Raw genomic sequence first — 27,220 nt, 5'->3', positions numbered from 1 at the left:
TTATTTGTTTAATTGTTACATACGCCGTTGACGGTTGTGCCCCGGAAGTAGTCACTTGAAGGCGGAAGTTGACCCCGAGCCACTAATAGCTGAAAGCAATGGCGGGGGATTCTTCAACGGAGCTTCTCTTTCTAGATACATTTAAACACCAAAGCGCAGAGGTAACGATATAGACGATTACATGTTGAATGAATAGCTGTGCTTTGAACACTTGTATCGTTTCTAGCCTGGAATTTTTCGGATAGCAAGGCACAAGCCTGACACTAGCACGCTAATGTTAGCATTGTCTCCATGGAAATCGTGGTTATTTACATAATGAGTCAGATTGACTCATGTAGCAAAACTGATTATTATTGCATTATATATATATATCTATATATAATCTCTCATTGCTGTGTATTTGTAAGGAGTTGGCCTAAAATGCTTTAAGTTGAGTTTTGGCTTTGTTTACTTCCGAAACAAGCAGCTCAAGTGTTCGCGCTGGCCTATGTTTTGATTATTGTTTTCGCACCAACACGTTTAGCATAATATTTTCCTTCTTTGTACAATTGTTTTCAGTTTACCAATGTGGATGTGGTGCGCTTCCCCTGCGTGGTAGTCATCACAGAAGTCCGTGTCATTCCTCCCGGAATTAAAGCCCATAGCAACTTACCCGACAGCAGAGCATTTGGGTAAGACCTGTGGCTAGCCCATGATCGCACATGGATATACCATTGATGGGTGCTCTCTTGGATAAACAGTAGTTGTAGTTTAAAACCTTAAACTGCACAGGCAATGTTTTCACTAACATTCTTAATTGTTGTCCAACTGTTAGTGTAAATCAACCACAAAAAAGTGGTGAGGTTCAGTGCTTACGCAATTGGACAGCGGGACTGGAGGTCAATTGTGGCATCACAAAAAATGCAGAAAAGTCAGAGAATAAGCAAAATATGCTCATCTCATCCTGAGATCCTACCATGTAGTATGATTGCCTTTGTCAGTAGTGTAAATCAAAGAGACTGTTTTTTCTGTTTTCAGAATATAACATATTTATGGAGGGTGATGATAGGCAAAACGTGGTCAGCTGTTTATCCGAATGTGTGTTCCTGTCTTTCTAGAAAGACATCTCCGCATGCCTTCCAGCTCGAGCTGTTCTTCAACAACGTCCCCAAACCGAACAGCCCCACCTTCCACAGACTTGGCAGGTGAGGATATCGCTGCTACACCACCACCCCCCCTCCTTGTTTTGTTTCTGTATCCTTATGAGACTTTCCTTTTTCCATACCTGTATTTTCCTGGGCTGACCTGAAAATGCTGTCTGTATGACCTGTAGAACCAGTCACGGTAGCATCTAAACTCAGTTCTCAGTGGCTAGTTAGGTGTGTTTGTGCGCACCCACCCATATTGTATCGTCATTGTTCCTACTTTGGTTAACTGGTCTCACCAGAAACTCAACCCCACCCCACCCTTGCTGTAGCTGAGAGTGACAACGCTCATCAGTGGTCCCAGTATGAGAAATTAGTTTTGTATTGTTTGAGTCAACCATTTTTATTTAAACTTTATAAGAGCGGTTTATGCAGTAGCACCTGAACATCAGTAAGAGTGTCTATTAGAGTTGTTGATAACTACTAGCAAAGTGCTGCTGAAAACTATTGTGATACGTGACTACATGTTTTTTGGATGAATAATGTGTAGAAACAGCTCATTTTGTTTGCATTTGCATGTGTCAAGTAGTTGTCACTGTTAACAGATTTTCCCTTTAAAAAGATTTTGATGTTTTATTTTATTTTTTATGAGGGAGGAGTTTGACTGCAAGTGCAACCGTCTGTCATAAATGTTGGCAAAGGCTGCCTTACTCTGGAGATGTAGTACAAGGGACACGTTTTCAGAGAATAAACCCTTTTGGTGGCATTTATAGTGTATTAATATATAACTATCTCAAATACATTTAATTCATATGAACCAACAAAACACAATTTTGGTGTGAGCAAATATGTATACAATATATATACATATTTGTATAGGCTGTTATTGATTGTTGTATTTTCATTTATTCTCTTACTTTCTCCCTACAGTCTGGAGTATGATGAGAACAAGTCTATCGTTTTCAGACCCAATGGGAAGGTAAGCTGGTGTTTTAAAGAAACCCACACCCTGTTAAAATACTGCTTTTTCTGTTAAAAAAAAATAATAAAAATGAGGTAACAGTAGTTTGACCTACATCCTGTACAATCCAATGTGTGGGAAAGCTAAAACTACTACTACAGGGGCTATGTTTTGTGCTATGACATGCTTCCATAAATTATTAATACTAATAGTTACATTTGTGTGACAGGCGGAACAATATGTTGTCACGCGTCGCTACGCTGAGGAAAGATTTTTGTTAACTTTTTCCCTTCATTATGTCTCCCGAGCACTCCTGATAGAAGTGTGTTAAAGAAAAGGAAAAGTGAAATTGTAATTAAATTACACATCAAAAATGCTCAGAAAGGGGAGAAATGCTGACCAGCATCGGCCGCATGCTTGGTCGTTCGACTGTCGGAACGGTCAAGGAAAAAGGTCATATCCTTCAACATGTGAAAGGATCTGCTCCTATTAAATTGACTGTGATAATTAAGCAGTTTGTTTGCAACGTCTCTTCCAGTGTGCAAGCCAACCAAAGGGATAAAAGTAAAGAGTTGACCTCTCTTTTTTTTTAAATTTTTATTACTTTTTCATTTAATTCATGTATTTAATCATTTTATTACTGCAGATGTCCTCCGTGTGTTCTGTATACAGTGTGAGTGACTTAGGTAATTTAGGTATTTATTACTATTATTATTATTATTTATTAGGTATATATTTAGGCTAGTACTGACTTGTACTAAAACTTTACTTACAGCACTGTCGTAGGAACGAAACTTGTATGTAAACTGAGGACTTCCTCTATTAGAATCAGCTTTATTGGCCAAGTATGCTTACACAAACGAGGAATTTCACTGCAGTTAAATTCGATCTCACTGTAGGCCTAAATATACACAAACACTACAAACACTACAAAATAAATAAATACAAAAGTACGATTAAGACAATATAATGATAATATAATATAATAAGATAATAAGTAAGTGGGTGTGTGATTAATAGGCCAGGACATTATCTGCATTTGTTGTTGTTTTTTTGGGGGGGATCAACACAGACACGTGTTCAGGTGTTCATCAGAGTGACTGGGAGAAAAAAAGTGCCTCTCTGCCTGGTTGTTTTGGAGTACAGTGCTCTGTAGCGCCTAACTGAGGGGAGGAGTTTGAACAGTTTGTGTCCGGGTGTGAGGGGTCTGCAGTGATATTCCCTGCTCACTTCCTGGCCCTGGACCGGTTACAGGTCACATATCGAGGGAAGGTCGCCTCCAATAATTTTTTCTGCAGACGTAGTGGTCCCTTGTAGTCTGTTCCTGTCCTGTGATGGAGTGATTGTGTGTGATTGTGAAGTGCACAGAACAGACTGAGTGATTGCGGTGTAGAACTGGATCAGCAACTCCTGGGGCAGATTGAACTTCCTGGGTTGTCGTAGGAAGTACAGACTCTGCTGGGGCTTTTTACGTACATTGTCTATGTGGGAGGACCACTTCAGGTCCCGAGAGATTGTGGTTCCCAGAAACCTTGAGGTGTCCACATTAGACACTGTGCTGTTGAGGATTCTGAGGGGGGGACTGCAGGGGGGTTTCTCCTGAAGTCCACTGTCATTTCCACAGTCTTGAGCTGGTTCAGCTCTAGATGGTTCTGACCACACCAGAGGACCAGCTGGTCCACCTCCTATCTGTATGCAGACTCTTCACCATCCAGGATGAGAACGATGACTGTCGTGTTGTCTCCAAACTTCAGGAGTTTCACAGAAGGGTCCCCTGATGTACATATGTATATGTATAAGTATATGTATATGTTGAAGCAGCCTTTTGCTTTAATTGTATTTAAATTTGCCAATAATTGTCCGGTCTTCCTTGCAAAGATGCTCCCAAATGTCAGATAGTGAGGGCCTCACTTGTCCATAGCCCTGCATTGGTTTACCCCACATATTTTCAGTTTGATTTAAGTCGGGGCCCTGGCGAAGCTATTCTAAAAAAACATGTTATTTTGGTTGGGTTTTATTGTCATAAAGGTGAAATTTTTATCCTCAAAATAAAATTTTCTAACATAATTTTGAAACCTGTTAAATGCTTTTTTGTGAAGATCAACACAGATGGCTTGGTGCTGCGTGGCTGGTACACCACTCTAACCTTGGCTGTGTATGGGACAGCGGAGCGTGCGCATGGACATGACCAAGGCTCGTCCTCGCCTCCTCCTCCACCACCCCCGCAACAACCTTGTGGGCCTAAAAGACTTGTTAAACAGGGTGGGCATCATTCCAAAGAAAATGAATTGCTCATCAATTGAGTATGGTATCCCTTCTTACTTTGCTCAATGTTTTGTCTTTGAAGAGTGGGAAAAGGACGACCAATACAACGGCAGTCCACCCAGACCAGCACCCCGAGGGCCTCGTACTCCGCCAGGGCCTCCACCCCCAGATGATGACGATGAGGAGCAGGTCCAAGTCCCGGGAGTGAACAGTTAGTAACATAACTTCCTTCTTTACTTGTACTAATATTTGAATGTTTACCACCACTATGCTTATGGATGAGATGTCTACTACTGTGCAGTGTCACTGAATGTCATCTTGACATCAACAGTGGGCATGGTCAAAGAAGAGCCGCGTGAGGGCCGTGAGGACTCACTGGAGGCTGTGTCACCAGAAAGATCATTGGTTGCCGACGAAGTGTACTCCGATGCTGAGCGAGAAGAAGAAGGGGAGGAGGAAGAGGAGGAGCAAGAGGAGGAAGACGACGCACGGACTGAGGGCAGCGCTCCGGAAGACGAGGAAGAAGAGGAGGACGATGAGGGTGAGGACGAGGAGATGGAGGAAGGTAGGGGAGTTGTTTGGCGAGAGTAGGATAGTCTCCAATCCCAAATGGAGCCACAGCATCAGTGCATCACATTTCCCAGATAGCAGGGTCCATTTGAGATTGAGTGAAAATTACTGATTGTGTGCTCTGGCATGCTGCCTCCATCTACAGTGACTGGATGCTAGCCTGGCCTCAAGGCTCGCGATCATCATAAGCTTATAAATAAAAGTGGACATCACATCTTAACAGCCGTGCTTATGTTGTCATCATCATGTCCTGCATGTTAAATTGACCCCGCATGCTTGAGAGTGACGGTGTCATCAGGTTTGTCTGTGAATGTATTCATAAACAAGAAAGGAAAGGTACATTCGCCACCAGCGCTCACTCTCTTCTTGTTTCGCAAATAATTGAGGCTCCATCATTTACATTGCAGTAGATAGGCTTTGAGCTGTTTTGTCTCTTCCACCCACCTAGGTGATGATGGCTATGAGCAGATTTCCAGTGACGAGGATGACCTGGATAATGGCACCTTTAAGTTGCCCTCCTTTGACATGGACTACACTCCCGAGGACCTTGCATCTGTTCCACCAGTCCAGTATGATCCCTATGAACGAGAACTACGACCACTGGTCTACTTTACCCCTCCATACAAAACACTGTTCGATACCCAACTCGAGAAGCCCAGTGTGGAGGAGCCCAAGGACCCTACCAGTCCAGAGGGAGTAGCAGTTGGAGAGGATACAGAGTCGGTGGCCCAGCTTAAAGAGCTGCTAGGAAGCATTGGCGAAGACAGAGATGTCCGTTGGGTCACTGCTCTGGAAGAAGCGTCAGGACTAGTAGCCAAGGGCTTGGCGTGCCTCATTAAAGAGGGTGGGGTAGAAGACCATGTGGACCTTTTAGCCCAGTGGGCTCTCCAAGCGCTAAGTATGGAGATCGCGCTCACGCAACCAATTGCTCTGAACCTCAGACAACTAAAAGCAGGTGCCAAGCTGGCGTCATACCTAGCAGAGAGTCCACAGGGCTTGACCGCACTGCTGCATGAAGGGGCTCTCAGCGTGCTGCTGGAGCTGCTCCACAGGGACCATGTCTCTTCTACATTAAAGCTGAGTCTCATCAGGGCACTTGATGCCCTTATTAGCGCTCCTATTGGAGTAGAGGCTTTTCTGAACGCTGGCGTGTCAGAGAAGAGTGGCTATCAGGTTAGCACCAATGGAGTTACTGTTTTAATGCTTTTATGTTTAGCTTTTTATGAAGCCCTCAAGCAGAAGTACATATGCATCATTGTTATATCCTTCACAGCGTTTAGTCCAGCTATTCCTGCGTGATGAAACAGTGAGGGTCATAACGGCTGGCAATGCCGTTCTTCAGAAAAGCCACATGTTTGAGGTGCTGCTTGACCTCCAGCGTACAGCAGCAGCGTGGAGTGAACCACAGCAGGTACACACTCATTGAGATCCACACACACCCCTGTAACTTTAGAAATTGTGGATATTTTGACAATGATTACTTTCCAGGAGGAGATGGAGGATGCTGAAACCGGCATGGAGGAAGAGCCGGCTCTAAGTTCCTCCTCCCCTGTGAGCGAGGCAGAGCTTGATCGGTTGGTGGGTGTTTTGGAGGAGTTGTATCAGCTGCTGGAGACAGCCCCTCAGTGCATGGTGCAGCCCCCAGGGAAAGCTTTCCCAACTTCTGCAAGAATTACAGGACCACAGGAGAGGGATGATCCATATCCAACTCTCTACAGGTACACATTCCCACACCCAAAATGCATTTTCAAATTCGGTTGTGCTAATTGATGATATCTCCAGGTATATGCATGCATGCCGTTTCCTGGAGAGCACATCTGTGGTGCTATCTGCAGCGGCAGCGGCTGGACACTTGGGTGTCATCCAAGCTGTGAGAGAGCTCCTTCGCTTTTTGTCGCTCACACAATCGGGTCTGCTCTTCCTTCTCGCCCAACCCTCCCCTACCAACTTACTTCTGCGGCTTCTTGCATCTGTGGCTGAGACTGATGGGGAGGAGGTGACCTTTATGGGAGGAGAGGGAGGTCTCAATGGGCCCGGCTTCGGTGAAGAAGGCTTTGGCGCGTGGCTGATGCAGGCCCTACATGCTCTCCAGGGGGTTTCCGAGCTAATGAGCCATGTGACCTCAGGAGTGGATGGAGGAGTGGGCTTGGAGGAAGGTGACAACCCAGAGGTCCTGGCCATGCTCCATTCACTTTATCTGATGACTTTTACTGTGACTGGCCGCAGTGCTGTCGCTCATGTTTTCAGTTTGGACAACAACTTGTCCTGCCTGGTTGCTCTTCTGCAGCACTACAGCAAGGATGGACAAGGGTAAGGACATCTTCTGATCCTGTCTGTTTTGGCAAAAAAAACAAAACAAGCAAGCTCGTTTCCTCATGTCTGAGTATGTCTCACTTTTTTCTTTTAGTGAAGCCAAGACTCGCAAAGCAGTGACGTATAACTATGCGTGCATGCTGGTTTTGTTGGTGGTACAAAGCTCGAATGAACTGCGGATGATGGAACAGCATGTTGCTCCATTGCTCACTATAGCCAAGGCTGATGACACCAATGCTAAGCTACAGGGTAAATATGACCAATTTGGAATTCACATCACCTCATTGTATTTATTGTTGTAGTGCTTTTACATGATCGTGCTGACTTCCTGTTCTTCCTCAGAGCTTAGTAAATGGTTGGAACCATTGGAGAAAGTGCGCTTTGAGATCGGCAGCATTCCCACCGTGTTGGAATACATTAAGCAGGTATAGAATACCACTCTCAATATGGCACATTTTTGTCAAGTGATTTTGAATGAATTCAGCAACATAATCTATTAATCACATGACTGAAAACCAACCTTGCCCAAGGAAGGCATTCAACTAGATGATCTCGTCTAATAACAAACTGGGGTTGTATCTCATACAGTATATGTGTCTGATGTATCTCCCAGTGGTATGCAGGGTTCCACTGACATGCCTGAACTGATCAAACATATTCCTGCACTGTTGCATGTTTATGTCAAGGCTGCATAGAAGTAATAGCGCTATATATCATTTTTTTATGTGTGTTTGTCCTCATGACTTCAGAATGTGGAACATGTGTTGACTCCTGAGGGAACTGGATTGGTCACAGCTCTCAGGGTGATCTGCCACATCGCCTGCCCCCCGCCTGCTGTTGAGGGTAAACGATAAGAATAGCTTGTGTAAAACTTAAAATCTTCAACATTACAGATGCTGTACCATAGTTGATCAAGTAATCCTGTACCCTTTCAGACATTTGATTTGAAGCCACTTACCCTCTACTCCTGCACTCTTAAAAAAAAAAAAAACCTTTTTGAAATATTAATTAACTTGAAATATTGAACATGATTAATTAATTTTATAGTGAGTAATTCTGGTTCAAAAATGTTTATTTTGCATGGTCAAATGTTTAAAAAAAAAAAAACTTTACATGAGCACTGATAAATTGATAAGTATTTGTCCTATATACCTTTTGTTTCAGCGGGATGTTGGGATCCTTCCATTTGAATGGGTTGAACTTTGAAGTTTACCTTTCGCCTCTTGCAATCGCTATGATTTAAGTCTGCACATTAAGTTGATACCAAATTGAAAGGGAAAGTGTAACAAACATGATGATGCGGTATCCAAAGTACAAAAAACACATACAACCAGCGATAAAGCCTAATTTTGGGGGGAAACCCCACTCTCTCGTCATGGCATGCACATACATTGACAGGTTTTCACAATGCCGAGGATTGGAACACCAATATCAGTTAAATCTTCAAGATTAAACACTCTTAATGCACAACATAATCATCAAACGTACTAATTTGTTCATATAACTCACGCAGAGCAATGAAGAACTTCATGCTCTGTCCTCTGCCTTCTTCCTTCTTCTCACTGTGCGGTCTGCGCTGTGAGGTTTTGAGGCGCACTCATAATTGTGAGTGTTAGGCGCTAATCATTTTTAATTATTATTGATGTCCCCCTGTGACAGTTGGCTGGGGGTACACGTACCCCACTTTGGGAAACTGGGGTGTAGAGTGTTTTAGAGTGAAATCTACTAAATATGTAAAAGAAAGTTAGCGAGGAGTTGGACAGAAAGCTGGATTTATTTACATGTACATATTGTTGAATTAAATCTAATTATTTAGGTGAAAAACATAAATATATTTAATAATAATATTATAAAAATGTATTTGATAAAATATAAAAATTCTAAAATTTGACAATATAGCCTCCCACCTAACAAAGGCCACTATATGAGGAAATTTTCTTGTACACATTATACAGTACTTGGCCCTCTCATCTTCCATGTTTCCCCAGGTCAGCAAAGGGACCTAAAGTGGAGTCTTGCCGGGGTCCAGCTGTTCTCTGGCGAAGGTCTGGATACATGTGTACGTGTCCTGCAGAAGCTGTGCGCCGTCCTGCTGCAGCCATGGCGCTTGCACGGAAACATGGGCCCTACGCCGCAGCGCTGCACGATCCTCAGTATTTGCGTGAGCACACTGCGGTTGTTGCGGACTATGCTGACAGAGCTGCTCCGCGGAGGAGCGTTCCAGTTCAGGGACACTCGTGTGGCCAGCGTGTTGGTGACGCTCCACATGATAGTTTGTTCCATCCCTGCATCAGGACGACTGGATGGAGAGGAAACCAGAGTCCAGGCTCTTATTGTTGATGTGCTGCTCACCTTTACGCAAGGTGTCAATGAAGAGGTGTGTAGAACTCCAAAAATAAGTCAAACAAACTAGTTCCTTTTTATAGATAATGTGAGTCAGCTTTGTGTTTCTCACAGGTGACGCACACAGAGGAGACTCTGGCCAGTAACACTTGGTCTCTGATGTTGAGGGAGATTTTAGTGTCATTACTCAAGGCTCCTGAAGGGCTCTTCTCTGGTCTAACATTATTGTCTGAGCTCTTGCCTTTACCACTTCCGATGCAAAGCACTCAGGTACATCACCTCTTTAGCGACGTTTACACTTGCACGCATTTTGCCCACAATTTGCCGTGGCAATGCGTGTCATTTTTTATATATATATGTATGGCATGCCTGAAAAATGTGAGGACTAGTTTACGCACTGTTTGCGTTCTGTTTACGCATAAATTATGCACTTTGCATGCAATTCATGACCGAAAATGGTGCACATTGTCACGAAATGACCATGCTCGCGCCCAACTTTATACCTTGTCAAGTACTGTTTACGTCTAGTGCAGTGCTTCTCAAATTTTTATCGTACTCTGAATACAATTTGACTCTTGAATATGCTTGTATGCCTCACTGCTCTCCATTTTGTTGCATTTTGCTGGTTTCAGTTTCAAGTTCAGTCTGTTGAGTACGGATAAATATATAGATATCAGTTTCTCAATAGTATTTCAAATCAGGGGGACGTCATAACATTTCTCTCCCGCAGTGGGAGCATAATACAAAAAAATTGACAACCACTGGTCTAGTGCATGACAATAGTACGCGTGACATGCATTGTTCCCGCATGGGTATGCATTATCACCACCACTTCCTGCATCTGTGAAGCAGTCGTGGCATTATTTGGTCCCGCTGTGTCCCGCCACGCAACAGCAGACATCACCTTTAGCATAATTCCTTTATTTGCAAGGCACCTACAAGATATTGGGCTCCAGAGAAGAAGCTTATAGACTATATTTTCTCCCAGTTGCAGATAGAGAATGTGCAAAGAGCATAAAGGAGGCAATAAACTAGAAAAAAAGCTGCACGGACGGTATGGGAGAGGAATTTGCTGACTAGAAGACATCGCTTTGGGCATTATGATCACTCATTAACAGAAAATCAGAAGGAAGATCCAACAGGCTACAGAAATTACTAGAGAATTCTCCCCCGACTTGCTCAAAGAGGTGGTGGAAAAGTTAACCCATTAATGTGAATGAGGCACGCTTTGATACACACCACCCACATTGTTTGCACATAGGTCGCGGTGCGTTCACGTTGCACTCATGACTAGTTCATGGAAATAATGCGTATCACAAATTTTGAACGTTAAAAAATGGTCTTTGCACACTGGCACGCAGCCCTGCACAGTTTACACATACGTGTTGATTACCAATTTACTCGCTGGCACGCAAAATTGCGGACCGCTGTGAGAACAAAGTGTGTGCAAGTGTTACCGAGGCTTTACTTTTCATTCTTCATCTGTTCATTTTCTTTCTACTGTACACATCCATGTCACTGGTTCCACAGGTGTTATCTGTACAAGACGTGGCAATAGCCTTAAACACAAGAAAGCTGTGGAGCATGCACATCCGGGCACAGTGGAAAGTGTTCTCCGAGGCGTTGAGATGTGTGTGCACTACCAGCTGCCCTCCGCTCTTGGCCATTCTCAGGAGGGTGTGTGTTCAGCTGGCTGACCTCTCCTCACCCACTGCAACACTCATTATGAAGACCTTGCTGGAGCTGCTCCTGGAGGAGCTGCAGCCGTGAGTGAAGGACACCCATACACACTCTGGTCATTTGTATCGGTTGCTGTGAATTGAAGGACGACTAAATGTGCCTGCTGCAGGGTGGAGGGGAAAGGTTCGTGCTGGGGCCAAGTCCTGCGCCTGCTTTCTTTGACTGACGCGCTGGCGTCACAGAGAGCTTGTAAGAGTGCCATGTTGCACCTGCTGTCTGGATCAGTGTCTGGAGATGAACAAATGGTGGATCTCTTCCCATTGCTGCTGCCCCTATTGGTGCCTCCCTCTGACCACTCTTTACAGCAACAGCAATGCAGTGAACTCATGGGAACAATATTACAGTCACTGTGTGACCAGGTAAGTGAAGTCAACTGTGCAAAGAAATGTCTTCACAAGGAGAGAAGTCTCAAAAGGGCAAATGCTCTGTTCACTAGGATATCTCTCTGGTGACGTCCCAGACGGGTGAAAGCTGTGTGTCAGAGGTGGAACAGCTGGCCAATGCACTCCCAGGGCGAGAGATGATGTCATCTGTATGTAACGCCTTGATGGAGGTTTTGGGAAATTCATACAGCAGTGTCCCTCTTCTCCTCACCTGTATCAGGACTCTGACATTCCTCACAGAGCATGACTATGGACTTTACCATCTCAAAGTGTAAATATTTTTGGTTTAAACCATTTTTCTTCCGTCATTATTGCCGCGTATTTAAACCTTTTTTTTTTAATAACGTTTCAGAGCTCTGAAGAAACACAGTGCGGGTTTATATTCCCTCTTGAAGAGGTTAGTGGTTCCGTTCAACAAGGACTCTGCAGATCTGCTGTCAGCTCTGATAGACTTCCTCCGACAGATTGTCAACACGGACTCAGTGGTAAGTTTTGCTAAAATGTGGGCGTTTGCTCTTCTAAGTTTACATTTACTAAATGAAGTATTTCTGTCCAGTGTAACGAGGAGGGCCAGGCATCTGCGGAAGAGTCATCTTTTGCTTCTCCACCACGGTTGCTGAGCGGCTCTGAGATGAAAGCTCTCCTAAAATGGGAAGAGTCCGAGTCACATCCTCTGCCTACTTTGGAGAAGCAGATTACGGTACAAATGAAGCGTTAATGTCATGATAGAATTTCCCCCAAAAAACAAATGTTGCTTTTGTATTTAAAAGAAAATGCTCTTTTTCCAAAAATGTTGCCCAGCCACAATCCCTGTGTGAGACAAGAACTCTGTCTGTCCTTCCCTTTTCTGTGTGTTCTAGATAGCTGCCTCGTGCTGGCACGTAACTGGGATTCACCAAAAAGTGTCAACAACGATTCATTTATAAACTGTGACCTGCATATTAACCAAGCTGTATCCACATGGTTATTGTAGGAGCTAAAATGGAGGGGCTACTTTTCTGGTGTAGTGACACGGTTAGATTGACTGTGTATATACAGTAGCTGTGATAGCAAGCACTATGTGCTCCTTGTATTAGAATCAATATCATGGTGACTTACTCGGTGAACAGTTGTCCGTCTGGTCCAGCTGACCTTTCTACCACTGCAGGGTTTATTAGAGCTAAAAACGTGCACGCGTTAATCGCGCATCGAAAAACATAGTGCAGTTAAAGGAAAATTTTGTTAAAGCGTTAACTTTGACAGCCCTAATATATATATATATATAAAAAACATTTTTGGCGGTTAAAGATTCCCCCCCAAAAAAGTGCAGTTTTCCTTGAAGCATGTGGATGTGTTTCCCTTGCAGAAACTCTGTAAGGAAGATGATTCACTGGAGACCATGTTAGAAAGTGTGACTGTCCTGAGGCAAACTTTGGAGACTGCAGCAGATGAGCCACCTGCGGCTGACACGGAGCCAACCCTGCCAGTGCCTGAAACTCTTGCCGCTCAGTTTAATCACCGGTAAAACTGTTGATGATGTCCAGTCAAGGATCTCTAAAACTACCCTAACCTGTGCATCTCATTTCTTTAGGACAGTGTTTATTCTTTCAGAGGCCCTTGATGATCAACTCAAGGCACTGTGGTTCTCTCCCTTCCAAACGGATGACATAGAAAGTGAGCTTGACATGGTGAGTCCCGTTGCTACATATTTATATTGACACGCGCAACATCACCTAAAAGCAGTTTTGTCGTCTTAGACAAAATTTTCAATAGTTTCATAGTTTTTCAATAAATAAATAATTAATAAGTGATTGATTGTTATTAGTAAAAAAAATATTGAATATGCTGGAGCCTATCCCAGCTGACTACAGGCGAGAGGCGGGGTAAACCCTGGACTGGTCGCCAGCCAATTGCAGGGCACATATAGACAAACAAACATTCACACTCACATTCACATTCATACCTATGGACAATTTAGAGTCTCCAATTAACCTAACATGCATGTTTTTGGAATGTGGAAACCGGAGTACCTGGAGAAAACCTGGAAACACAGAGATGCCCAAGATTCAAACCCAGATCTTCTGACTGTGTGGCCAACATGCTAACCACTCGGCCACTGTGCGGCCCACATAATAAAAATATATATTAATATTGGATCTTACTTTGCGGAAATTCACTTAGTGCGGCCAAGTCTGGAATCAATTAATCGTGATAAACGAGGGACGACTGTAATTGGACTGTTAATGCGGCTGAAAATTATCTAAATTACAGGATTGGAAAAAGGATTTTTTATTGTCCTTCACACCATGAAACGTGGAATTAATACCAGACAACAACCATTAAGAAGCAGATTAAAAACAAACAGGCAGAATGAAATGGAAATATAAATACAGTCATGAAAAAATTTGAGCAACCTTGTTTCTTCAGTTTCTCATTGATTTTAATGCCATTGGACAAATATAATGATGACAACAAAAATAGCTTTTAAGAGTTTAATTTAAGAGCTGATATTTAAGAGCTGATATCTAGCCATTTCCGTGGTTTTCTTGATAATAACTAAAATCACTTTAGATCTTACATCAATATCTATGTCATTGTACAAGACAAAAAATTATAAACTCTTATGAGCTTTTTTTGTTGTCATCATTGTATTTGTCCAACAAATGTAGCTTTTCTTGTACCAGCCATTAAAATGAACACGAAACTGAAGAAACAAGGGTGCTCTGCTTATTTTTTACAAGACAATATAAAAACAGAATAAAAGGACATATACCTGTACATGAGTCATAGCGCAGCAACAACAGTTGCAATACGCAGCAACAACAGTTGCAATACGCAGCAACACCTTTATCCTTGTCATAGGTAAAGGTGGACCTGGTGGGTTTGGCCCAAGAATGTTGTCCAGACCTGGACCTGAAAGCTGAGCTTGAGCGCTCCTACCTGTCAGAGCCTTCCTCCCCTGGTCACGCCAAGGCTCAAAAAGGCTTCCGGCCAGGAAAACACAAGCACGAGACCTTCATTACATCAAGGTAGCACGTTTAGTCGTGTGTGCTGGATAGTTTGAATAAAATTAAAGGTCATCAACGGATCTGTGTGCATTTTGCAGTGGTAAATCAGACTACGTGGAACCCGCTAAGAGAGCACACATCATGGCAGCCCCTCGTGGCAGAGGGGGGCGAGGGGGCTTTGGACAGAATCTCTGCAGACCCCATGACATCTTCCGCCAGCGCAAACAGAACACTTCCCGTCCTCCCAGCATGCACGTGGATGACTTTGTGGCAGCGGAGTTTAAAGACATTACCACCCCAATTGGACTTTTACCTCCTAAAAGGCCTCCTAAAAGCGCTCCCAAGCTCCCCACCAGAGGACTCTTTACTGGAAACCGAGGCAGAGCCACCTTCCACAACCAGACTCGCTTTTTTACTCCACCGCAGCCTAAAAGTGTACTTCTGTCTGGTAAGTATGCACCTTGTGTCTTGATCACATGGTAGTCATGCATCATAATGATAGACCAAGGGCATGTTATCGTAACCTTTTCAAATGTCATACTGGATTTGGAAGTGGATCAAGGCAAATTTATAGTAAAGTGGAGCCCAAATTTTTATTTAAAAGAAATAAATCAAAACCACCTGAAAATTGACGTCTCAGGTTGTAAAGTAATGATCACATAAAGACCAGTCACAATTATGACAAAAGACACTCATACACTCACATCAAAGGGGGACTTCAAAGTGTCGCACCCTGGGAGGCGCAGCTTGAGAAAAATAGAGAAACTTTTTTCAAACATGCCAAGCAAATGTCAGTTATGTCAAAGGCAAATATCCTGCTCAAAAAAATTAAAGGAACACTTGGAAAACACATCAGATCTAAACTGGGGGAAAAATGATCTTGAATATCTTTCCTGATAATAAGTGGGTGATGTATTAGTAACGAAATGATGCCACATCATTTGATAGAAATGAAAATGATCACCCTATAGAGGGGGGAAATCAAAGACACCCCAAAAATGAAAGTGAAAAAATGATGCAGTACACTGGTCCATTTTGCTAAAATGTCATTTAGCAACTCAAAATGATTCTCAGTAGTTTGTGTGGCCCCCACGTGCTTGTACGCATGCCTGACAACGTCGGGGCATGCTCCTAATGAGACTACGGATGGTGTCCTGGGGGATCTCCTCCCAGATCTGGACCAGGGCATCCATGAGCTCCTGGACAGTCTGAGGAGCAACCTGGCGGCGCCAGATGGACCTAAACATAATGTCCCAGAGGTGTTCTATTGGGTTTAGGTCAGGTGAACGTGGGGGCCAGTCAATGGTATCAATTCCTTCATCCTCCAGGAACTACCTGCATACACTAGCCACATGAGGTCGGGCATTGTCGTGGACCAGGAGGAACCCAGGTCCCACTGCACCAGCGTAGGTTCTGACAGTGGGTCCAAGGATTTCATCCCGATACCTAATAGCAGTCAGGGTGCCGTTATCTAACCTGTAGAGGTCTGTGCATCCTTCCAGGAATATGCCTCCCCAGACCATCACTGACCCACCACCAAACCAGTCATGCTGAATGATGTTGCAGGCAGCATAACGTTCTCCACGGCATCTCCAGACCCTTTCACGTCTGTCGCATGTGCTCAGGTTGAACTTGCTCTCATCAGGGAAGAGCACAGGGCACCAGTGGTGTAGTTGCCAATTCTGGTGGTCTATGGCAAATGACAATCGAGCTCTACGGTGCTGGGCAGTGAGCACAGGGCCCACTACAGGACGTCGGGCCCTCAGGCCACCCTCATGGAGCCGGTTTCTGATTGTTTGGTCAGAAACATTCACTCTAGTAGCCTGCTGGAGATCATTTTGTAGGGCTCTGGCAGTGCTCATCCTGTTCCTCCTTGCACAAAGGAGCAGATACCGATCCTGCTGAGGGTTGAAGGACCTTCTACGGCCCTGTCCAGCTCTCCTGGAGTAACAACAACAGCTGTCTCCTGGAATCTCCTCCATGCCTCCAGGTAGCGCAGGGATGGTCCAGATCTGGGAGGAGATCCCCCAGGACACCATCCGTAGTCTCATTAGGAGCATGCCCCGACGTTGTCAGGCATGCGTACAAGCACGTGGGGGCCACACAAATTACTGAGAATCATTTTGAGTTGCTACAATGACATTTTGGCAAAATGGACCAGTGTGCTGCATCATTTTTTCACTTTCATTTTTGCGGTGTCTTTGATTTCCCCCTCTATAGGGTGATCATTTTCATTTCTATCAAATGATGTGGCATCATTTTGTTACTAATACATCACCTACTTATTATCAGGAAAGATATTCAAGATCATTTTTCCCCCAATTTAGATCTGATGTGTTTTCCAAGTGTTCCTTTTAATTTTTTTGAGCAGTGTAGTTTTATATATATATATATATATATATATATATATATATATTTTTTTTAAGTTACTACAGTGAGTGACTAAATTGGTTCTACGGTGTGCTGCTCCACAAAATATGCTCGAGAAAATCATTTTTTGGAGGGTTAGTCATACAACGAAAATACCGCAGCAGCTCTGTTAGATAATAGTATAAAATATCATATGAAAACAGAAGAATCAAAATAAAAAATATGCACACATGGAGAAAAACCATGTCAACAAACTGCCATGGGTTAAAAAATTCTTCATTATCGCCCATTCTCCGTATTTCTCTGGTGAAAGTCACAAGTAAATGTGCAAGCAATGCCGAGTTTCGGTTTCGAGTTAGATGTCAGTCCACTGTAGCGATATTAAGCCTGCAGTGTGTAGTTATTCCTCAGCACCGGCAGAGGGCGCCAAAGTCTTTTCTTTCCACAGGTAACTATGCTCGCAGGGAGGGAGGCCGAGGCTCATCATGGAGCGGACAAGTCCCAGCCGTTACTCACAGAGGAACATACAGTGAACCTCGCGGGGGTCAAAGCAACTTCACACGAGGACCTCTGCCCTCCAGACAACTTCCTGCGAGTAAGGAATGACACACACATGCACACAAACATTTAAACTGAATGAATTTCTAAACTACTTCTTCTCATTGTGTCCCAGATGCATATCGCCTGGCTCCACGTGATCGTGCCCCACGCGGCAGAGGAGGCACGGGGCTGTCGTGGCTTAGTGGAGGAGGAGGCGGCGGCGGTGGCGGCAGTGCAGGTGGTGGTGGAGGCGGAGGAGGAGGGAGAGGGTCCCAGGTGAGCAAGTTTAGTGGCGGGGGAGGGAGCGGAGGTGGGAGGGGCAGACACGTCCGCTCCTTCACCAGGTAAATACACCTGGGCATTGACTCAAGGCTGTTAGGGCTCCTTTTGGACCAATGGGGATCTTTTATGTGCCATCTCCATGGAAATGTGTCCATGGTGATCATGATGTCATAATGATGTGCAGGCTTTTGTGTTGTTTTATGTTTTGTTATTTTCAATTGTACCCAGAGAATTAAAGTTCATAGTAATTGAGTTTCTGTTTGTCCTTTCAAGATCATCATTTTAATTGAATACTGCAAAGCAATTTTTAAAAAGCTGTTTTAATTTAACCATATCCTTGAAAATTTTAATTTGTTTAGAAAAATTAGATGCCAGAGAGAGAAATATTGCAATCATACAAGTATATACCTGTACTGTATATTCAAATATGATTCCATGATTTCTTGCCTGTGAAAGGGCTTTGAAGTCTAGAAATACAATTCCATACGTATAGTAATACAAGGGGCGTTACATTACTGCACTAATCAGTGGTGTTTATAAAATTAGTAAAAGTTTATTCACAGTTAAACCTACAGTCAAATGATTACCCCACAGTGGGTTGACACAAAATATCTTTCAAACACATCATTTGCTCCTAAAATTATTTAACACATGCCAGACCACGTTCTGCTTTGCACTTGATTTGATTACTACTATCTACCGTAGTTAAAAATTGTTTACCAAGAAAAACTATATTCTTATTTGGCTAATCTTCAGTCCAGTCTTCTCAGATGACCGTGACCTCCCGGCTCTTCTTCTTGATGTAATCCAGCGTCATACTCCGGGTTCCACTCTTGCGTGCACCATCACTCAGCTGGGGTGAAGGAGGGGTTAAACTGGGAAGATTTAAGGAAGCCTCCCTCCTCTGGTGCCTCAATGGCTGGTAGGTCGGTTCCCATACGGGTGCCTGCTGATCCCCCTGAAGGTGCTCTCGGGCCACCTGGTCCACTGCCTGCTGACCCTTGGTGGGGTGTAGGTCTCTGAGGAGCTCCAACAGTTCTTGCTTCTCCAGCTCGACCTCTGCCAACTCTTGTCTCCTTAGACGCTCTGCTCCTAGCAGGGCACGCATGTCACCCATCACACGGGACAACTGGCCCTGAATACCAAAGACAGGTCATATGTAATAACAAATGTAATTACAGAAGGACGTCTTTATCCCCACATCCATCAGGTGGCATAAAAGTTATGGGTGAGTATACAATTTATTTAATAAGTAGGGATGTCTGATATTGGATTTTTTGCCGATAACTGATATGCCGATATTGTCCAACTCTCATTTTCTGATATTCCGATCTGTGTAACATCACATATCTTTTTCTTGAATGTAATTGTTCTAAAGTAACATTACTCCTAAATGAGTACAGTTGTATTGTTGGCTACTCCACCCATCTGTGAGTAGATAATTAATGTATTACATATTTTATATAAGAGTACATTTATGTTTCTTGTGCCTTGATTTATGTTTTGTTTTTTTTATATTTATTTTTAGTTAAAGGGGTATTGTTTAAAATACATTAATTTGTATAAACACAACTCTTGTTTTTGCTTCCATTTTTTATGAGATTAACTCAAAGATCTAAAACTTTTTCCACATACACAATATCACCATTTCTCTTAAATATTGTTCACAAATCTGTCTAGATCTGTGATAGTGAGCACTTCTCCTTTGCTGAGATAATCCATCCTACCTCACAGCTGTGCCATATCAAGATGCTGATTAGACACCATGATTAGTGCACAGGTGTGCCTTAGACTGCCCACAATAAAAGACCACTCTGAAATGTGCAGTTTTGTTTTATTTTATTTACACACATGCTGTCTGCCATCTGCCCTGAACAGTGTAAACCGGGATTGATCCGTGAAGAGAACACCTCTCCAACGTGCCAGACGCCATCGAATGTGAGCATTTGCCCAATCAAGTCGGTTACGACGACGAACTGGAGTCAGGTTGAGACCCCGATGAGGACGACGAGCAGGCAGATGAGCTTCCCTGAGACGGTTTCTGATAGTTTGTGCAATAATTCTTTGGTTATGCAAAGGGATTGGCTGGTCTCAGACGATCTTAGAGATGAACATGCTGGATGTGGAGGTCCTGGGCTGGTGTGGTTACACGTGGTCTGCGGTTGTGAGGCTGGTTGGATGTACTGCCAAACTCTCTTAAACGCCTTTGGAGACGGCTTATAGTAGAGAAATGAACATTCAATACACGAGCAACAGCTCTGGTTGACAGTCCTGCTGTCAGCATGCCAATTGCACGCTCCCTCAAATCTTGCTACATCTGTGGCATTGTGCTGTGTGATGAAGCTGCACATTTCAGAGTGGCCTTTTATTGTGGGCAGTCTAAGGCACACCTGTGCACTAATCATGGTGTCTAATCAGCATCTTGATATGGCACACCTGTGAGGTGGGATGGATTATCTCAACAAAGGTGGATTGCTCACTATCACAGATTTTGACAGATTTGTGAACAATATTTGAGAGAAATGGTGATATTGTGTATGTGGAAAAAGTTTTAGATCTTTGAGTTCATCTCATAAAAAATGGGAGCAAAAACAAAAGTGTTGCGTTTATATTTTTGTTGTGTATTTTGATAACTTTCATGGTCTTACTTATTGCATTAAAACTACTCATTAAACTAAACAATAAAACTACTCATATGTATATATGTGTGTGTGTGTGTGTGTGTAAATATACATACTATATACAGTATATATATATACAGTATATATATATATATATATATATATATATATATATATATACACACACACACACACACACACTGTATGGTTTTTCGGCACTATTTTGTCCTGTATAGTTGATATAATGTTATTTACTACCTGTGTGGGATCAATGGGCCTCATTTACGAACATCTTCTTAAAAGTCTTCATAAGAAGTGTACTTAAGAAGGCGTGGGTTAGAAATGCGCCACATTCACGACACGTTCTTAAGTAGGGATAATCGTTCGCACCGGTGTTCTTAGGTTGATGAATGCCAACTGCGATGCCCGTGCATGTAAGGCCTAATTTGCATAGGTCACCGCCTATTATTTCCTATATAAGGTAAAAAATGTACCGTGCGCAACAGGCAGCTGGAGGCGGAGATGGCAACGCGCAAGGGCAAGACTGAGGAGCAGCTGGACAACAAACGAAAGAAAAACTTCAATTCTACTGAAATAGAGGTGCTTTTACAAGGAGTGACCGAACACAAGACCACCTTATTTTCAAGTGTATCCACCGGTCATCAGGCCATCCAAAAAGAGTCGGCATGGAGCACCATTGCAGGAAACATAAATGCCGTTTCCACAGAGAAACGCACCACTGCAGAGGTTAAAAAGAACTGTTTTGACTTAAAATAGACTCAAAAAAAAGATTGGACTGCACTGGAGGAAACTGCAGGTGGGCCATCAAGCGGCGTCTACGTATGTGGTTTGACAACAGCACTTCCTGTTTCCCAACGTGCTTTGCTGTACTGTTGTAAATGGCTGCTAAGTTACATGTTTAGGGCTCACATAGTTGTTGATTATTCAGCATTATTCGTTGGTGGTAGTGTGTTGTCTGTTGTTATCTACCTATTACGTTGTTGTGTGATGTTTTTTTTTTTGTTTTTTTTTTTTAAGCTCTTTCTTGAAAGACACTGTGAGTAAGTGGTATGTGGAATGATTACCCCCCACGATTTCTATACCGCCGGTAAGTTCATTGTGGACTCTATTGTTACTCTGCTTGCTAAATAAAGTTACTTCTTCCTTACAGGCTTATGAGCAGCACAGTATTAACTACGTGATTCAGCAATGTTGCAGTTTTGTGACATTTGCGCTGAAAGCTCTATATTGGCTTTCATTGTAGGGGGAAAAAAAAACATACCAGTGTTGGCCGATATCACATTTTTATGCCAATAAATTATTGGTGGCCAATATTGTCGGACAACCCAAGTAATAACAATAATAATACAGCAATTTTTATGCTTGTATATTATTTATACCGCTTGTCCTCATTAGGGTAATGGGTGAGGTGGAGCCTATCCCACCTGACATTGTGCGAGAGGTGGGATATACACTGGACTGGTTACCAGTCAATCATGGAACACAAACAGCCACTCAAACCTATGGACTATTTAGAGTTTCCAATTAATCAAACATGCATGCTTTTGGGAATGTAGCAGAAAGCCCGAATACTTGAGGAAACCCCACGCACGCACAGATTGGTTTCCTTTTTTGCATGTTTGCCACACTTAAATGTTTCAGATCATCCAACAAATTTAAATATTAGTTCATGACAACACAACTGAACACAAAATGCAGTTTTTAAATGAAACTTTTTATTAAGGGAGAAAAAAATCCAAACCTACAGTACATGGCCCTGTGTAAAAAAACGGATTGCCAATGTGGCTGAATGACAACAATTCTGCAAAGATGAGTGGGCCAAAATTCCTCCACAGCGCTGTAAGACCTCATTGGAAGTTATCGCAAACGCTTAATTGCAGTTGTTGCTGCTAAGGGTGGCTCAACCAGTTATTAGGTTTTCACAAAGGCCCATGTAGATTTGGATTTTTTTTTGTCCCTTAATAATAAAAAGTTTCATTTAAATACTGCATTTGTGTTCAGTTGTGTTGTCATTGACTAATATTTCCTACTGTGTTAACCACTAAGTCAACATGTGGCCCTTATGAACGTTAAAAGGTCCAATCCTTCCATCCCCACCGCTCCCATACAAGTGTTTTTATGTTTTAAGTTTACAGCTTCTTTTTACACTTTAGTTTAGAACGTTTATGTGACAGTTGTGATCCTGGAACTGATGAATGCAATCTCTGAATACCTATTGGGGAAAAATATAGGTGTGTTCTGTGAACGTGCTCTCTGTGGCCACGTTACCTTCACCTCCTCGACTTCGTTCTTCAGCTGCGACTCTTTCTGCACCATGTGTCTCCTCTGCGAGTCCAAGCGAGACTCCATCTCCCGTCTCACCTCCTCCACCTTGCACAGCATCTCAACCCTAACATTCAAGAGGGGAACCTCAGCCAGAAAGTTGACAGGTAAGGCCGTGTTCGTCCACGTCGTGATACATACCGCAGCATCTCCACTTCCGTGCGCAACTCTGCCACACAGTTATGCTGCGGTTGCTCCGTGGAGAGAAGAGTATGGCCGCAGCCGTTTGGACACTCTCTGCTACAGAAGTTACATTCTGACAGGTGAGCCTCCAAGCCACGCCTCTCTACCTGAGCGGGGCAGCCTTGCAAGAAACAGACCATGTAAGGTACATTTTCATAAAGGGAAATTAAACGTATATCAGTTCAAAACATAAAAGTAGCACACTGCAGCATGTGCTGTAACACTAAAAAAAAAAAACCACTGCATGCACACGGTTGCTATACTGTACCTACCACACTGGTAACACATGTACTCGCCACCTGTCAACAATAACAGCCATGATGAGAGAACGAGAATTGTACACAAAGTCTCATTAAAGAATGATGGGAAGTTGACCCTGGCTGTCCTCCGAGCAAGTCCCATAGATACACTAGTTCATATGGTTGTCATGGTGACTAAAGTGCCACCTGTTGCATTCTCCCACAGATGTGTCAGATTACCTTCATACTACAATGATACATTATAGACTACAATAACCAAGTGACATTTAAATTAGATACAGTATCTATCAAAAGTGAGTACACCTCACATTTTTATCACTACATCTTCTCAAAGGACATTACTATACACTTTAGTAGTATGTAGTCTGTGTATAGCCTGAATAGCAGTATGGCTTTCTATCCGCTGAAAATGAATCAGGGCTGCATGGTGGCCTCACAGTCAGGAGATTGTGGGTTCATATCTCTGTTTAAACTCCAGCTTCTTCCCACATTCCAAAAATATGCATGCTAGAATTGGCTGGCGGCAAGTCCAGGGTCGGATAGGCTCCAACATACCTGTGACCCTAGTGTGGAAAATGAACCAACCCACTTTTGTCTAAATAGCTGGCCACACTATTTGAGTGGCAAGAGTCTTGTTTACAGTCAAGCATGGGGGTAGCCATAGGGTTAGGCCTACATGAGTGCTGCAAGCAGTGGGGAGCTGCGGTTCAACATGGATTCCAACATGTACTGTGACACTGTAAAGCAGAGCATGAGCCTCTCCTTTGGGAAACTGGGTCGCATGGAAATTTTCCAATATAATAAGGAGCCCAAACACACCTCCAAAATGAAAAGTGCCTTGCTGAGGAAGCTGAAGTTGATAGAGTGGCCAAATATGTCTCCTCCAAACCTGAACCCAATTGCACTCGTGGAAGGTGGAGGAGTGCAAGGTATCACCCCCCAGCTCTACCACTGATGTGACCATGGGGGAGTTGAAAAGGATTCCAGTAAAAACCTGTGCAGCTCTGGTGAATTCCATTCCCAAAAGGATTAAGGCAATATTTACACCAAGGAGGACATTATGACATGTGGATTGTGAGGTGTACTCACTTGTCTTACCAGCTATTTAGCCAATCATGGCTGTCTGTTGACTTAATTTCAGTAAATGTACAGTATACTGCTATACAAGCTGTACTCTGACTACTCTAAAGCAGCTGTGTCCAAGCTTTTTCCACCGAGGGCCACATACTGAAGCATGAAAGGATGCAAGGGCCACGTTGATATTTTGTACAGCAACGCATAAGAAGTTATATAGAATTGTTTTTAAAATTACATCTCAGCTTTGTGATATAGGTGAAAAAAATGATTATTAGTATGACCTTCGTCATTGCTTCCCCCCCCCAATTTTTGCTGTTGTTTTTTTATTTTTAAATTTTCCAAATATTTTTACATATTTTTACAAATTCCCATTTTATTAAAACTCTTTCCCTAACCTAATTTTCCAAAAATTACAAATTTATTTTGTTTGGTTTGTTTCTCATATTACATATAAAAAATTTTTTTAAATAACATATTTTTTCTTTAATTAAAAAAAGCTCTATGCTACTAAAATGAATTATTTTTCCTCATAATATGATAAATTTATTCTTGTAAAACTTTGATTTTTTTCTCTCGTTAGAATATAACTTTTTTTCTCTTAATATTTTGTCTTTAATCTCATAAAATGACAGCTGTTTTTTCCATTTCTGCTCTTGTTTTTGTTTTCAATTTCCCAGCCATTTCAACTTTCTTCTTCTCGTAATTCTTAAACAATCTTTGAAAATGTTCTTTTTGTAATATTTTGACTTTATTCTGATAATATTATAACTTTTTACGCAACCTAACTTTCCAAAAATTATAACTTGGTTTGTTGTTTTGTTTGTTTCTCATAATATTACAATCAAAAATATATATTTTTCCTTTAATATTTCAACTTTATGCTACTAAAATGATGTTATTTTTACTCATAATTTTACAATGTTATTCTTGTAAAATGACAACCTTTTACTTTTGATATTTTGACTTTATTCTTGTAAAATTACTTACATTATTTTTTTTAAATGTGCCGCGGGCCGCAAATGGCCCCTGGGCTGCACTGTGGACACCCCTGCTCTAAAGTATATCCAACTTTCGTTTCTCGAGTATATAAAAAGTGGTGAAATGTGAGGGGTGCGCTCGCTTTTGTGAGATCCTCCATTCATCCATCCATTTTCTATACTGCTTCTCCTCTTTAGGGTCGCGGGGGCATGCTGGAGCCTATCGCAGCTGACTTCGGGCGACAGGCGGGGTACACCCTGGACTGGTCGCCAGCCAATCGCAGGGCACATATAGACAAACAAGCATTCACACTCACATTCATACCTATGGACAATTTAGAGTTGCCAATTATTTGTGAGATCCTGTAATATTTAAAAAAAAAACAACGTTTCATACCTGAGTTTGAGCATGATACAAAAGCAAAGTCGCACTCATCCTCGTGTGTGTGCAGGCTCTCCAGTGAGCACACGGCTTCACACCCCTGTCCTGCGTTCACGCAACGTATCTGCAGACGGTTGAGGTCGTTACGCATGTACCTGCCAACACACACAATGATATAATGAACAGAGAATATGAATTAAGAAAATGATTGAAATGGAACATAACCTCACACAATTTACCTGTAGAGAGGTTTGAGACTTCCCACATCCAATGGCTGTCTATCCTCCGGACAAGTGTGGTGATGGAGCAGCCAGCTGCTGATGCAGGCGCTGCAGAAGGCGTGTTCACAGGGCGCCTGGAGAGGGCGCTCTAGCACGTCTCGACACACACAGCACAGTAGCCCGTCATTCACATAGCCCACAAACCTCTCCAGGTCATACCCCATCCTACAAAAAAAAGTATACATGAGAATGCAAAACTTTTGCACATCACTCCCTTTTCCCTCACGTCCTTACCTGACGGTCCAACTCTTCCTCTTTGCTGACCTTTATGTCTGAACTATGCTCTGCCCTTCTTCATTGCTTCTCTTTCTTTGTTGCTCCATCAAGTTGAGGGTCTTCTCTCTCTTAAAGCCCGCCCCTACCTTTGGGAATGCATCTCCATGGAAAGGTATCCATGGCAACAAAGGCTTCAGGACGCAGGAAAGCAGCTGTCAGACGAGGATGGACCAGAGCAGAGGGACAAATGAGACAGAATTACAGGTCACACTCACATGTCAACACATGCTGCTGTGTGGCGGTCGCTTCTTGAGCTGTTTTATGCTGCTGCATTCAGTTTACTGCTGTCTTTGCCTATAGGTTACTCTCGCTCTCCCTGGATGTGGGATTAACTTGGATTAAACTCTCTCCCGCCCTGATTGGATTACAGGCTGCACAACATCAAATGACGTCAAGAATCAACAAGCAACCTATATGTCCGCATGCCTGCTATTCTTTGCCACACACATAAGCAGAAATAGTAGAAGTTTTACTTCTAAACATTGGAATTCCACAGTATGACTAACATCCTTACATGTAAAAAGATGCATTCTAAAATTAACATGCCTGTGTGGGATACAAATGGCTACTTTTATTGGAGACCAACAAAGTACAGGAAACTATATTGATATAGATAAAAACTTGAAACTGTTCCAGATTATGGAACGATTTTGCCTGTTTATCGTGATTGTAACCAGAATGTAAAAAAGCGGAAAAAAGGTAACTAAATATCGATGTCATTACGCTTTTATTGATCCTTGATGTTGTGTTGTCCAATAAAGAAACGTATTCAGTTTACTTTTTTTTTTTTTTACTATGTTCTTATTACTTATTTAGTGGTGATTTTTGTACAAATATGACAGATGAAACTAACTTTACCTTGTTTTGTTCTCCTCAATAAGGAACTACATTTTTAGAAATTGTCTTGTTAGTATTGATGGAATCACATTATCTATGACTATT

The 27,220-nt window shown here is 42.7% G+C and overlaps 2 protein-coding genes across 4 annotated transcripts; one reads left to right on the top strand and one right to left on the bottom strand.

Moving 5' to 3' along the window:
* The first annotated feature begins 50 nt into the window (after positions 1–50).
* On the top strand, positions 51–19,430 carry virma (vir like m6A methyltransferase associated). Of its 2 annotated transcripts, none has more exons than XM_054781848.1 (27): positions 51–161; positions 559–671; positions 1,098–1,184; positions 2,055–2,103; positions 4,185–4,347; positions 4,433–4,561; positions 4,682–4,891; positions 5,369–6,093; positions 6,194–6,331; positions 6,409–6,638; positions 6,703–7,230; positions 7,328–7,482; positions 7,576–7,658; positions 7,983–8,076; positions 9,222–9,610; positions 9,691–9,846; positions 11,107–11,342; positions 11,426–11,675; positions 11,753–11,970; positions 12,052–12,184; positions 12,256–12,399; positions 13,045–13,199; positions 13,270–13,366; positions 14,541–14,707; positions 14,785–15,134; positions 17,505–17,651; positions 17,730–19,430. In XM_054781848.1, exons 1-27 carry the CDS (start codon positions 99–101, stop codon positions 17,942–17,944), a joined length of 5,424 nt encoding a protein of 1,807 aa, XP_054637823.1. In that variant the 5' UTR covers positions 51–98; the 3' UTR covers positions 17,945–19,430. The 2 variants fall into 2 exon arrangements, with proteins under 2 accessions (XP_054637823.1, XP_054637822.1); XM_054781847.1 differs by having other exon boundaries at positions 4,682–4,915.
* rnf41l (ring finger protein 41, like) lies at positions 17,147–26,837 on the bottom strand. Of its 2 annotated transcripts, XM_054781853.1 has the most exons (7): positions 26,494–26,837; positions 26,237–26,409; positions 25,961–26,167; positions 25,737–25,876; positions 22,984–23,146; positions 22,789–22,909; positions 17,147–19,013 (listed from the first exon to the last, which is right to left on the bottom strand). In XM_054781853.1, the coding sequence occupies exons 3-7, from the start codon at positions 26,164–26,166 to the stop codon at positions 18,645–18,647; spliced, it is 999 nt and encodes a 332-aa protein (XP_054637828.1). In that variant the 5' UTR covers position 26,167; positions 26,237–26,409; positions 26,494–26,837; the 3' UTR covers positions 17,147–18,644. The 2 variants fall into 2 exon arrangements, with proteins under 2 accessions (XP_054637828.1, XP_054637827.1); XM_054781852.1 differs by having other exon boundaries at positions 26,237–26,837.
* Positions 26,838–27,220: the final 383 nt, after the last annotated feature.

Source organism: Dunckerocampus dactyliophorus, chromosome 7 (genome assembly GCF_027744805.1).
Source record: "Dunckerocampus dactyliophorus isolate RoL2022-P2 chromosome 7, RoL_Ddac_1.1, whole genome shotgun sequence".
Lineage (NCBI taxonomy): Eukaryota > Metazoa > Chordata > Actinopteri > Syngnathiformes > Syngnathidae > Dunckerocampus > Dunckerocampus dactyliophorus.
Note: the sequence above shows the minus strand (reverse complement) of the source record. Positions and strands in the feature narration are given on the sequence as shown.

Excerpts from the sequence above, each read along its gene's own strand:
- virma (XM_054781847.1), top strand. The coding sequence starts at position 99 with ATGGCGGGGGATTCTTCAACGGAGCTTCTCTTTCTAGATACATTTAAA. Across the intron at positions 9,847-11,106 it reads TTCCGATGCAAAGCACTCAG|GTGTTATCTGTACAAGACGT; the intron begins GTACATCACCTC and ends CTGGTTCCACAG. Across the intron at positions 13,367-14,540 it reads TAGAAAGTGAGCTTGACATG|GTAAAGGTGGACCTGGTGGG; the intron begins GTGAGTCCCGTT and ends TCCTTGTCATAG.
- rnf41l (XM_054781852.1), bottom strand. The coding sequence starts at position 26,166 with ATGGGGTATGACCTGGAGAGGTTTGTGGGCTATGTGAATGACGGGCTA. Across the intron at positions 25,877-25,960 it reads AGTCTCAAACCTCTCTACAG|GTACATGCGTAACGACCTCA; the intron begins GTAAATTGTGTG and ends GTGTGTTGGCAG. Across the intron at positions 22,910-22,983 it reads ACGGAAGTGGAGATGCTGCG|GGTTGAGATGCTGTGCAAGG; the intron begins GTATGTATCACG and ends CTTGAATGTTAG.